The sequence below is a fragment of the Psittacula echo genome (assembly GCF_963264785.1).
Source record: "Psittacula echo genome assembly, chromosome: 15".
NCBI classification, from domain to species: domain Eukaryota; kingdom Metazoa; phylum Chordata; class Aves; order Psittaciformes; family Psittacidae; genus Psittacula; species Psittacula echo.
This window is the reverse complement of record NC_137751.1, coordinates 11,886,839-11,900,225: the sequence shown is the minus strand read 5'-3', so window position 1 is coordinate 11,900,225 and position 13,387 is coordinate 11,886,839. Positions and strand designations below refer to the sequence as shown.

The window sequence follows — 13,387 nt, the reverse complement described above, 5'->3', positions numbered from 1 at the left end:
CTGAAATGGCACTGACACTTTCAGCCTCCCAAACTCCCAGCACTGCCCCAACCTTGGGGCTGGCACCAGGTCCAGCCGGGACATTGCCCACTGCTGACACGGCTCCCAGAAGTGGCAGGGAGCAAGAAGGACATGCCGGTGGTGGCAGGAGGAGGTGGCGAGGCTGGTGTGGCAATGAGAGGTGCAGGTACCCTGCTTCCCCCCCACCATCCAGCCCCAGGGCATGGGGGGGCTCAGTAGAAGGAGTACTGGTTTTCCACTGCCCGGGTCCGGCTCCGGGCACTGTCAGCATCATGGTAGTCCTCAGCACTGGTGGTGGGGGGCTCCGGCCGGTGCTCCACACTGTCACTGCGGCTCCGGGGGCCCAGGGCACCCTCCAGGCGGTGGTAGGGTGCAGGGACAGTGGCAGCGGGGGCCACGGCCACCCCTTCGGCAGGCAGCGGGGCCGGCGGGCCGCTGGGTGCTGTGCTGCAGAAGTAGTGTGGAGGTGGCAGGTCGAGCCGGCATCCTGGCGGCTGTGACACAAGGGCTGGTGGGGGGCCAGCGTCTGCAAGGGAGACAGGAGCTTGACCCCTTCAGTGCTGCCTGGGGGCTTGGCCCTCCCTCTCCCTCACTGGCACCTTCCCATACCCACCCTCTCCATCCTTGACCCTGTTGTTCCCCAGCCCTTCTTGCCCGCCCTCTCCCAGCAGAGTGGGATGCTCCAAGCTCCACAGACCCCACTGCTCCCCTCCTGCCCAAGCCAGGGCACTGTTATCCACAGACAAGGATGCACAGGCACTGCACATGCACCTTCAATGGCATAATATCTATCCTGGTGCATTGTCAAAGCCATGCACACCAGCACGGGCACAGCTTTAGGGAGGGGATCAATGGGGGAATCCCAGGGATCAATCCCCTTTAGGTCCACATAAGACCCCAGCCCAACCCTCCATGTGCACCCATGGCCATGCCCAGTCCTGGCACCTACCAGGCAGCGGGCTCTGGGCCACGACGTAGCTGCGGAGGGTGATGTCAGCCGCACCACCCGACTCCAGAGGGATGGGGTGCGTGTGGAAGTGGCGCAGCATGTCAAAGATGGTCTGGAACCAGAGGTGCTGCACATGGCACTGCCCGCTCTCGTTCAGTGACAGGCGGAGGTGCTGCAAGCGCAGGAGACAGTGGATGAGCCAAGGTGATGCTCACCCTTGCAATCAGCAGATGAGCCACCTCTGTCAGCCAAGGGAGGTTTGCTCCTTACATAGGACTTGTTTTTTCCATAGTGTTCTCCTGCTGCAGGGTGTTTCCTGCAAAACCCCACTTGCTGCAGCCCTAGTAGTTTGTCCCCTCTTGGTGATGAGCACCATACAGAAGCAGTCAGAGAAGGGTGGTTGGGTGCAGCTGAGGGGGCTGCAGCTCTAATCACAGTGACAAAGACAGCCTGGGGAAGCCCACATCCCACGTGAACCACTTCTTCAGGACAGGTTATACCTCAACTGCTTGCACTGATAGAAAAGGGATCCAGCAGAAAACTGCACATGGGTTGCTTTTTATAGCGTATCCATGTACTTCAGGACATGGAGCAGACAAGAAGAGGGCAGGGGTTGAGTGCCAGGCTCCCATGGGGCATTTAACTTTATGCTGTGTAGCAGGCACTTATCCAGCTGGAAAGTGCTGAGGGGGCTGGGCAGGGTGCAGAGGGCTCTTAGGGTACAAGGACAAGTGGTCCCAATGGATGCCCTGTTGGGATGCAGTGTTTGGGGTCACCATATGGCTCCCACTTGCTTGCAGAGCCCCAGGAGGGTGGGAAGGAGCCCGGGGTGCTGGGCAGGGCTGGCGCTGACATTGAGGACACCCACCTTGGCTTTCCCCTGGAAGTTGAAGGTGAGCACGTACTCCCCGGGCCGCGTTTCGCTCTGCCGGATGACGAACAAGCCGTGGCTCCGGGCACCCCCCAGCAGCACCAGCTGAGCCGCCTTGATCCGTGACAGCGTCCCATGGAACCAGGGGAACTCCGAGAGGTTGATCTCCGCTTCCGCCTCGCTGTCCTCCCCTGGCCGCAGGGACAGTGGGGGGTTAGGGAGCACCCGGACGTCGCCTCTCCCACCCCTTCCCCTGTGCAATCCCAAGAGCGAGGCACTGGGCTCGCATCCCGCATCCCGGTACCTGTGAGGTGCCCGCTGGGAGAGGACTCCAGTGTCTGCAGGAAGCTCTCCAGTGGAACGTGTGCCAGGAGCTCCCCCAAGGAGTCCCTGCCCCGACCGTGGGGTGCAGGGACAGCGGGGGCCGTGGTGGTGGTGTGAGCCCCGGGCAGGGCACATCTGTCTGGAGGCTTGGGCACATCTGGAAGGGTGTTTGCAGAGGGATGGGTTAGCATCACCCACCATCACTGGATAAGGCTGGGGGCTGACCTGCTCTGAAGGCAACCACACTGGAGCCCCTCTTGCTCTCGGGGACATCTCAGGGCTAGGTTATGGCTTTGGCCACAGCCTGGGGGCTCCCAGCTCACTTTCAGCCTGTGCTGGGTTTCATTCCCCTGGTGCAACCGGCATGGCAGGCACAGATGTGTTGTACTTTGGCACAGAGATGAGGTGGGGCTGTGCAAGTGGAGACTGCTCGCTGGGACCCAGAGACCCCAGTGCCTGCAAGACCCCAGGGACTTGATTTTCTGCACATACCAGGATGCACAGGCGCAACGCTGACGGGTGGGCCACCTCCCCAGGGCAAAGGCAAGTGTGAGGAAGGCGATGGACAGAGGATGATCCATCCCCATAGCATCAACTTCAGGCTCTTTCACTTTTGGTCCCCTCCAAACCAGAGCTGGCACCCAGAGATGCCCACCTTGCCCAGGTCCTTACCATCAGCCAGGAACTCACAGCTGCAGGACACCCTGCCCGGCAGACAGGCTCCCTGCACGCAGGATGCCAGCTCGATGTCATCCCCGCTGTCCCTGGCGGCAGAGCACAGAGCAGACGGTCACTCGCTGGCTGCCACGCTGCAGACACACACACAGACACGTGGCACCGCCACTCACAGGCATGCAGTGGGGGTTCAAGCAAACGGAATTCCAGCTGTGATCCAGGAGCACATCCCTTGCATCCTCCTGGAGGGGCTGCTGTGAACAGAAGCCCCCACAGCACCAAGGGGCAGAACAGCTTGCAAACAACATGGCTTTTTGGGGGTCAGAAACTGGCATGAAAGGGATTAAACCCTTGAAAGCCCTCCCTACATGGGTCATGCTGGGCAGTCCTTGTTGTGCTATTTTGCTGCAACCTGGCCGGTTTAAATGGAAATCCATTACCTTGACTTTCAGCCTTTGCTTTGGAAGACAGTCATACACATACACACACATGCGCGCGTGCTCCCACCACCAACTTCCACCCAAGGTGCTTTCGCTTTCACCCTCCACAAAGGGAATCAGGAACCCACAAGAACTACATCCCTGAAAGATATCAAGAAACCATGGGAGGAACAGAGACAGTGACTGGGGACAGCGCAAGGGGGAGGCTGCATCGGCGCAGCCCCACAGAGAGCATCCCAGTTACCCTGCCCGTGCACTTCAGCACCCTTCTTGTGCAAACACCCCACACGCTTGCTCCAGAGCCTATTTTTATCCTGGATCTTGGCTGCTCCTGCTGAACGGCAGCCACGTGGGCACAGGCAGCGAGGAAGCGGCTGCGTTCGTGGTAACGGCTCACGAGGGAGCTGCTGAATTATTGAGTGGCCAGTAAGTGAATCAGCCACTGGGAGCCATTCAGCTGCAGACGGTTAAAAACAAGGAGGGAGGAAGGAAACCAAAACCAGCAGTGCTGTGCAGAAAAGCCATCGCCGGGCTCCAGCCCTTGGCAAAAGCATGGGGAGCCGACTGCGGCGTCATTCTTGGCACCGAGCGTGTGTCGATGGATTAAACAGCTCATTAGTATTTGCTCTGGAGTTCATTATTATTTGCTTTACAGTCACGTCCGGAGGCCAGAGCGGGACTGTGCTGGGTGCTAAGCAAACAGAAGAGGCTGGGAGGCTGCCAGCAGTGTGAGGAGAGCATGGCTCCGGCTGGAAAACCAGCACTGAGACGCAGTGGGGAAGCAAGGGATGTTTCCCAGCATCGCCCCCATCAACAGTGTCACTTCTTGCATTATCCAGTTTAAAACACAGCAAAAGGAGCTGAGGAGCACGGACCTGGAGTGCATTCGTGCATCCTCCCTGTGGGATGCAACCTCCACGGTCACTGGCCCCATAACGCCCAAACTGTGTCTTTCAAGCAGAAGGGGGGAAAAGCAGCCTGGAGGTGGCTGGAGCATCTCCAAGCCTCTGTTCACCTCTGCAAGCTTGAGCACCTTGTTCTTCCAAAGCTGTGCCAAGAAAGGCAGCATCAGGGATCCCAGAGCCCATGGAGAGCTTGGGCTGATCCTGCCTCCCTGGGACCAGACGTGTCTGAGCCCGTTGAAGGGAACAGCACCAGGCACACAAACCTCCCTAACATGCAATCTGCTGCACAGGCTGATGGAGCAGCAGATGAGAAGTTTTGGCCAAGTTGTTGTGACTCCAATAGCAGTGCTAATGGCACCATGATCAAAACACAAATAACCTGTTTAAGCCAGCAGTATCTTAAATATGCTATGGATAACTGGAAAACACACATGGAAAATAGCTCAGCTACAGTATAAAAGCTTCAGAAGGTGGGTGTTAGGAGCTTCCCACATTGAGGGCTCTATTCCCAGTTGCCTCTGCTGGGCTGAGGCAACATGGAGCAGGGAAGGGTGGGCAAGCAGGGAGTGCTCTGCGAGGCTGCACCTCTGACATACACAGGCTGCTGACTTTGCCTCCAGGCTTTGGCGTGTGTCAGGGACTTTCTGCAATGACCCAAGCACCAAGAATTGCATCAGTGGCAATAACTCGTGCTCGGTGGCGCGGGCACTGTCCCTGCCCAGCACCATCCATCCTCCTGCAAGCCTTACCCAGGGTCAATGCAGTCCTGGATATCCGCCACCCAGGAGTGCTTCTGCAGTGAGTCAATGGTCTCCAGGATGTACTCAGCCCCATTCTCCACCTGCAGGCAATGCAGGACAGCATCAGGTTGGGGTCCTGCCACCCACCCCAGGGCAAAGCACACCCCATAACCCAACCGGAGCCCCACATTCACCTGTTGCTAGGAGAGGATAAGTGCTCTGTCTCATCTCAGTAAAGTGATGCTGAGGGATGACCCATAGAAGTGCTTTGGGGTGTCCAAGGGTAACTCCTGATCAAAGCTGGGGCTTGAAGGAAAAACCCCACTCCACCAGTACCAGCAAATGTACCACAGGGTTTTTACAGCTTCATGGCAAAACCACCCCTGGCTGATGGCACTGAGGGCACACAACACCAAGCAGCAGCACAGACAGCATCCCTTGCTTCTGGGGTGCCTTGGTGTCCCCCCAAGAGCTACATCAGCACAGGAAAAGAAGAAGCCATGCTGCTCTCTGCCCAAATCCTGCCAGACCTCTAAACCAAAGAGTTTTAAACCTCTCCTCTTGTATTTTCTTCCTGCTGGCTCATGAGGCTTCCAATTTCTGACTGCAGCAGGGTGGGAGAGAAACCCACTTTAACTGAAGAAAAATAACACTAAACCCCATCATCAGGACGCACAGAAGCCTCTAACATTGCAAGCCCAAAGGAGCTGGGCCTTTCTGGGGCCAGGGAGGACCCAAAAGCCCTGCATCAACCGCAAAGCAGTGGGCTCAGAAGCCATGCGATGCGGTGCTGCGCGATGATGGCAGGTTTTCCCGCATCCCTTGTGGACCCCTTCTGCATCACATTCCCCAGCTGGTGCGGCAGCCCTGGCTCCAGGAGGGTATCACATTCCCAGCCGAGACAGCCTCCTGGCAAATTTAATTAATCACAAACAACTGAATCACTGTCCTGGAAATAAGCAGTGCCCACTGCCTGGGCTAGGGCTGAGCAGCAACCTGCTCCCCTTGGAGCAGCTCGGGACTGTGCATGGGGGATCCTGCCCCAAACAGAAGGAAGGAAACAGCAAAGATTCCCCCCATTGCCCCCCCTATTTTGTTTAATCAGGGCGAAGGAGCCTCTCTGGCTTTCTGAGGGCAATGCATGGAGCTGACATGGGAGACGGGGCTGCTCTCTCATGCAGAGCATGACAGCAAGTGAAGCACGTGCAGGGCTTGGGTGTTTTGCAAGTGCCTGCTTGTGCAATGGAAAAACTGCCTGTGCTTGGTGCCTGGTGCGTGCTGGGGACAGGCTGCCTGCTCATTTTTAGGCAACTTGGCAGTGTAGCCTCCCTGAACAAGGCAGAGGTTTTTCCACCCATCATAACCCGCACGTGAAGGTGGAGATTGGGCTTTGCATCAATCCCATACAGGGCAAAGCACTGGGGAAACCACAACATCCAGATCCCTTTCTTACCCATCTAATCTGTATCCTGGCACTGAGGGGTGGTTCACTGCCTCTGCGAGTCCAGACAGCAAAGGGGGATGGAAAAGAGTGGCAATAAGAGGTTCCAGCAAGAAGGGCCAGGGCACAAAATGAATTACAACTAACAAGGGACGTCAGGAATAGGGAGAAGCAATCCCATGCTGACAGCTGGGAGCGGAGGGCAGAGGCTCAGTGCTGCATTGGCTGCTCAAAGGATCGATTGCATCAATTAACCCCACAGCAGGGCAAGTGCCCTAGCCAGGACGGGGCAGGAGGGTACCTGGTAAATCAGGCACTTCCAGACCATCGGGGTTTGGAGCATTCCCAAGGGTAATTAAAGAAATGGCTGAAGCAGTCACAGAGCTGTAAGCAGGGGCAGTGGAGAGAGCAAGTCTGGCTCCGGAAGACAGGAAGAGGACAAGCCCTGAGCCTGCCTCCGGCAGCACAAGGAATGAACCCTCCACACGCACCAGGGAAGCACCCCTGAGCTGAATCCCCCCAGCAGAAATCTGCCAGGATCCCCTCAAACAATCTGCTCATGCTTGTGACAGCCCCAGGGGTGGGGAGAAGCAGTGTCACACTGATGGGACACACCAGCAAGCAGGGGAGCAGGACACGGCTGGGATGAGACTTGAGAAAGCATGAGCAGGAGTAGCTGATGTATTCCAAACGCAGTTATCAATGGTTAATGGCTTACTGATGGCTAATGGTCAAAGCTGAGGGATGCATTCAGAAGCTCCTTCACGTTTCACATCAAAGACTCTTCATGCGTGCTGCTCTTCCATAATGATTAGGACAAAAGCAGCACAAGGATGCCTAATCAATTCATGGATGACACCACGCTGCGAGTGTGTTGGAAGATGAAGTGAGAATTCAAATGAACTTGTGGAAGCTGAGAAATGCTCAGTGAAAGGAAGAGCTGAAACCAGCCTCCAGCTCAAGGCCACAGGCGAGCTCTGGGCTCACACTGATCACTATGAGCGCTTGGGTTGGGGAACCACCACTCTGGAGCAGTTCTGCAGAAAGCACTGAGGGGTTACACCAGCCCACAAGCTGCATGTGAATCAATAGCATCATCAGGGTGCAAGAAAGCAACTGGTCAACTTGGGCTGGAAAAAGAGGAAGAAGAAAGGAGAAGCAATCAAAGGAGAAGCAATCCTTCCCATCCACTGCTGGCCACGGCACCACATATGCTTTGGGGAATTTTTTCTCCAGAGCCCACAAGGAAAGTGAGGACCGCTCTAGTCTGGTCAGTCTGGAGAGGAGCAGACATATGAGGTTGGTCTTTGAAGCACAGAAGACAGCAGCTGGATTAGCCTCCATGTCCATGTTGGACACTGACCACAGCAGAGGTTGAGGATGAACAGCAATTAGCCTTGGGCAGGGAGGATGTCCTGGAGGAGGCTGCCAGGAGAAGGTGTGGGACCTTTGCAAGGAGCTGGGTTTGGTAGAGAGCTATTTCCCACAGGAATGCATGGTGGGGCCACATGCTTTTAGGGAGAAGCATCAAGCAAAGGGGTTTTCTTTAGCAGAGGTAGGACACAGAAATCCTCAGGCTGCTGGTGTTCCCCCAGTATCCATGTGCCAGTTTCCAGCCATGCACGTCAGACAGCTCTGATGGAGAGCGTAAGTCCATTGGCATGAGCAGGGAGGCACAGCCTCATTAGCTGGAGAGAAATGCCATCCCCAACAACATGTCCATCATCATGGTGGCATGTCATGCCCCGAGCCAGGACACTGAAACGCAGCCCCAATTTGCTGTGACAGGCTGCTGCCTTCCAGCAGAGCGGGGGAGAGCACTGGGCTCAGTAACTGTGTGAGATGGAAAACTCTTTCTGGAGAGGGACTTCCACATTCTGCTCATGCCCCAGACCTATGTGGGGTGGTTGATCCCCAGGGCCTTGGTGGCCCTGCACAGCCATTCCCATTGCCTTGTGTCAATGAAATAGCCACCATGTGCAGCATGGGGCATCCCATGTGCAATCTGAGGCAGCAGTAGTCACAAAACCACAGGCAGCCAAAACAAAGAGTGTTTTCCTTTGCAGGTTGTCTCTGGACACCGACTTAACCCATCTCCTGGTGACACGGAGAAGCAAAACCCCATGGTAAAAGCCAGGCAAACAGCTTGATCCAAAAATACCTGGGCATCAGGTGGAGGTTTCATCATTTGGAGGGGACACAATACAGGGAGGGAAGGCAGGAATCCCATGGAGACCATTAGTGCTGTAAGCATCTCAGCTCTGGAAGCCAAGGCAACAATCCCCTTGGGGACGGAGTATCCCTGCAGTGGGGGCTGGATGCGGGCACAGATGGTGTTCCCATCTGGATACACACCACTGCCACGCTGCACTCACCTTTAGGACAAAGGTGTTGTCTTTGTCGGGCATCTCCAGCGGCATGGTGGTGCGGACCTCGATGATGGCCGACAGCGGGATGCTCACCTTGGGTTTGGAAGCCTGGGAAAAACAAAACCAAAGGGGAAATAATTAAAATAAATCAATAAATAATAAGAAAAAGTCACTCAATTGAATCAAACTGTCCTGGGGGACGAGACAACGTGGCCATCGGAGGCAAGCTCACGCCTCAGCCTGCACAGTTATTACACAGCAGGGGGGGAAAGCATTGATTTCCCTCACGTGCCTGAGAACTCCAAGCTTTTTGAATTAAGCCAAGAGGAGGCCCAGTGGCAGACAGTGAGGTTAGTGCATTTAACTGCCAAACCTCCCCCTTGCTCCAGCGCAGGCTGATACGCCAGCTCTGCCAAGACCATTTATTCCTCTTCTTTTTAAGCCCTCTCCCTATGGAGACATCCTGTGAGAGAGCTGTGTTATCTGATGGGGGATGCTTCCTATGTGGAAAGCAGCCCAGGAAGACACCCAGTTTATCCAGCGCAGGAGTGGCATTTCAACAGAGAAGCCACAATGCAGCAGCCTGAGCAACACAGGCTAATGTCATTAATTATTTTAATAAAAGTAGTTAATTACATTAAAGAAAGACAAGTGACTTTCCCCAAGGGCCCCCAGCACCCGCTGCGGCCTCAGTGTGGGGGCAGGACCCGGTGCCTCCCGCTCTGCTGAGCCACAGATTCCCCAGATATTTGCTTTAATTATAACAATTCCCCCCAAAGGAGCTCTTGGAGCTGCTTCCCAGATCCAGGACCTTCCGGGGCTCCGGGATTCAGGACTTCGGGATTTGGAGCATCACAGCTGCGGGAAGCAGAGATGTGATTTAGTCACCGGAACGCACGCTTGTTGCATTGGGTGCAGGGGGTGGGTGCAGGTTACCAATGCTGTGTTCAGTTCCCATTTTTGGGGGGAAAGATAAATAAATCTATGAAACAGAACAGGAACTGCTTTTTCCCCTCTGGGATGTTTCGTTTCCACCAGCCCCAGGGCCCCAGCGCTGCCTCCAGGCTCATCCTGCCCTGGGAAATTTTTCCATCTTGGTGTTTGCAAGGGGGAGGCAGCTGCTTTGAAAGAGAACAAAACAGGGTGTTAATGCACCGGGAGCCAGAGAAGGGTCTTCTTCAGGAGGGCTCTTCCCTTTAAAGATTTAAAAGACACAAGCATAGTTTTTGTAGGGCCTACACAAAAACAAGGCTGTGGGCTGCTGAAGCAAAAAAGCTGTTTTCCTCCAGCTGTGCCAGACTGGTGCCACTTTTACAGCTGAATCGTTTGCCAGATGGAAAGCAAGATGGGATGAAGGGGGAAAGCTGTAAAGCAAGGCAGGGTGTGATTGTAACAGAAGAGAGACAACGTTCATAAAAGTTGCCATAAAATCATTTCAAAATGGATTTTTAGAGGCAAATCAAGAATCACTTAAGAAATAAATCCCTCTCTGAGCACTCTCTCAAATGTTTTAAGAGCAGAAGCTGTTCCATTTTACCCTGAGTTTATTGTCCCTTTGGACCAGAAGATACACTGGTGCTGCTCGGTGCAGCCTGCATCCACCCGATCCTCTGTGCATCGTGCTGTGGACACAGTGGTTTCCTTCCAGGTGGATCTGGTGCAGTCCCTGGGCTGATTAAGCCCAGAGCCAGCTACCAGTGATGCACATCACTCATACCAGTGCTGAGCTGCTCTTTAGAGGGATGCACTTGAGTTTAAACTCATGTTTGTATTTTCTCAGGGAAGATGTGATGAATAGGTGAGAGGCACCGACTACCACCACCAGTGCCAAGGTTCATCTTGGCCTCAGAAAACAGAAAATGCTGATGCCATCCATATGTATGGATCCATTTCTCTACCAAACTGAGGGTCACCGGGGTTTAGAGCACAGAGACCTATGGAGCAGCAGCCCCCGGTGCATGCCTGGCATGAGGGCTCATGTTGGCCCAGCTTTGCTACCAAGGACTGAGATGCAAGTGGGAAAGTCCTGGAGAAGATGAAGTAAATGAGATTTTTCTTCCCTAGGTACTTAAATAACTGGAGATTTCATTACCAGCACATAACCCCAGGGAACAGCTCATTATTTGCCCTGTGCTCTTCAGAGAGAACGCACAGCGCAGACAAGGCGCAATCACTGCGTTAGCACGGGCAGTGCAACCCATCCCTTTGCTCAGCCCGGGAGAAGGAGGGAAGGAAAGGAGGAGACTCAAGGTCTCATAACCCACATCTCTTGAGTGCACTGCTCCATCATTCAGCCCTTCCCTCGGGTAAACAGGGACAACATTTCCCTGCATCGCACGCAGGGAAAGATGCATGTGAGAAGGAGAGGGAGGATGCACCAAGGACACGCCAGCTCCTGCTTTTGAAGCTTTCATTGAAGTTATAGAACAACAGATGCAGACAAGAAAAAGTGATACTATGGGTAGTAATAATAATAATAATAATGGTAATAATAAGTGTTCCTCTGCACAGGAGGGTGTGTAGCTGGGACTGTATGGGATGAGAGCTGTGAACCCTACCCATGGTAGTGATGCTCCAGCCCCAGAGGGCATCACTGGTGTCTCCAGAACTTCTGGCATCACCAGAAGCATGGGGGGATCTTGCAGGTGCAAAATTATTCCAAATGAAAGAACATTTGAAAGAAGAATATTTGAAAGAAAAACAAAAACCAAACCTGCTTTCAGAAGGTGCACTAGTGACCCTGCGAGATCTAAAGCATAAAGCCCAGGCAGTGATCCCAGCCGTGCTGGTGCTGCAGGAGCCATCGCTCAATCACATGTCTCTGCAACAAGTTGGGAAGAGAAGAAACCCTCTGGATGGCCTGGACACCCCATGTCTCGATGGGGGAATGAGCTTTTCCACCAAGATACTTGGGGAACAAAGGACCAGGCAGAGGCTTCAGCATCTCTCCTAAGGGCTGTGGGGAAGGAGGGGGCTCAAATGGTGAACAGCAGCAGTCAGGGCTTGCAGGCTGGATGGGTTTCAACCATGCTGTCCCATCCATTCACATCTCAACCTCATGGTACCCAACCATCCCAGCTCAGCAGTGGAACCCTCAAGCAAAGCCCAAGTGCTGCTTGAATGGCTCGGAAGAAGAGCGGAGAAAAGCCAGGACTCACCTTTGGAGGGACATAAAACTCAAGGAGGAACCTCTCTCCTTCCACCTTCACCGCTTTCCGGAGCAGGAGGCGGCACTTCTGCCACTGCGAGCTCCCCACACAGTTCGTGTCATCGGCCACCATGTAGCGCAGCGTCCCCTCCCTCTGGATGTCCACCAGCTCCACCTTGGAGGAGGGCACCTTGGACAGGCGCAGCTTGTGGGTCCATTTCTCCCGGGGGTCACCGGGCTCCTTGCCTCCGGCCGGCCATGGCTCCCTCTCGGCTCTCCGGCCACTGGGAGCAGCCTCAGCGCCCGGCTCCGGAGAGGACTTGCGGTGCCACATCTCCTTCATGCCATCCACCACGCACAAGCTCATGTTCCTCAAGGAGAAGCCTTTCTTGAACTTGGGCTTGGCGGCAGCGTGGATGGAGACATCCTCCGAGCTGCGGGACTGGCCGTAGGAGGACACCTTGTGTGCCTGTACCTGCTGTGCCGGGCTCAGGTACCGGCCGGCACCCATCGGGGTGTCCATGCTGTCCAGGGACTCCGTGGACGTCTCCTCCTTCCTCGGTGCGACCTCGCGCCCGTAGGGGACGTGGCAGTTCTGCAGCCCCACGAAGGGCACGATGTTGTACTTGGTGGGCGAGTCGGACACAAACACCCGGCTGACCTCCAGGCTGAAGATGTCCAAGAAGTTGGCAGCGAAATGGTGGGAGAAGGAAGCCTCTGCGCCGGGGGTGTCGTAGTGAGGGTTCTCCTTCAGGAACTGGCAGAACTTCTGGGCGAAGTCGACGGCGGCCGCCTGCGCGTGCAGCTCGCAGAACTCCCTCCAGTCGGGGAGCGGGGAGGAGGGCTCCTGGCACAGGGCATCGCCGTTCATGGCTGCCCCATTCCACCTGCCAGCGGGCTGTGGGGCAAGGGACAGCGTCAGCATGGGCATGGGCAACCCACCCCAAACGGGGTCTCCCCCGTGGAGGTAGAGCCACAGAATCAACCGGGTTGGAAAAGAGCTTTAAGCTCATCAAGGAATGATGATCTTAAATCAAATCCAACCGTTCCCCAGCACTGCCAAGGCCACCCCTAGCCCATGGCACTGAGTGCCTTGTCTCCACAGGGTGTGAACACTTGCAGGGACGGTGCCTGCAGCCCTGCCCTGGGCAGCCTGTTCCAATGCCTGAGCACCCTTTGGGGCAGGAATTGTTCCTCAGCTCCATCTAAACCTGCCCTGGTGCAGCTTGAGGCCATTTCTTCCTCTCCTATCACTTGTTACTTGGGAAAAGAGACTGACCCCACCTCACTACAACCTCCTTTCAGATTGTTATAGAGAGCAATAAGGTCTCCCCTGAGCCTTCTTCTCCAGACTAAACCCCCCCTGGTCCCTCAGCCGTTCCCCATCACACTTGTGCTCCAGGGCCTTTGTAAGAGCAGGTTTGCAGCCCTGGTGCAAAGAGAAACGCTGTGGGAAAGTGTTTTTGTGTCATTCCCTCTCCACTTTGTACACCAGAAAAAACGC

General features: G+C 55.2%; 1 protein-coding gene across 1 annotated transcript; it reads right to left on the bottom strand.

Annotated features, from left to right (window-relative positions):
- Window positions 1–233: 233 nt before the first annotated feature.
- SH2B2 (SH2B adaptor protein 2) lies at window positions 234–12,772 on the bottom strand (the record flags this gene model as incomplete). The annotated part of the gene is made up of 8 exons (XM_080630047.1): window positions 11,894–12,772; window positions 8,742–8,843; window positions 4,935–5,026; window positions 2,838–2,929; window positions 2,146–2,322; window positions 1,839–2,032; window positions 971–1,142; window positions 234–547 (listed from the first exon to the last, which is right to left on the bottom strand). The coding sequence occupies exons 1-8, from the start codon at window positions 12,752–12,754 to the stop codon at window positions 234–236; spliced, it is 2,004 nt and encodes a 667-aa protein (XP_080486173.1). The 5' UTR covers window positions 12,755–12,772.
- Between the last annotated feature and the right edge of the window lie 615 nt (window positions 12,773–13,387).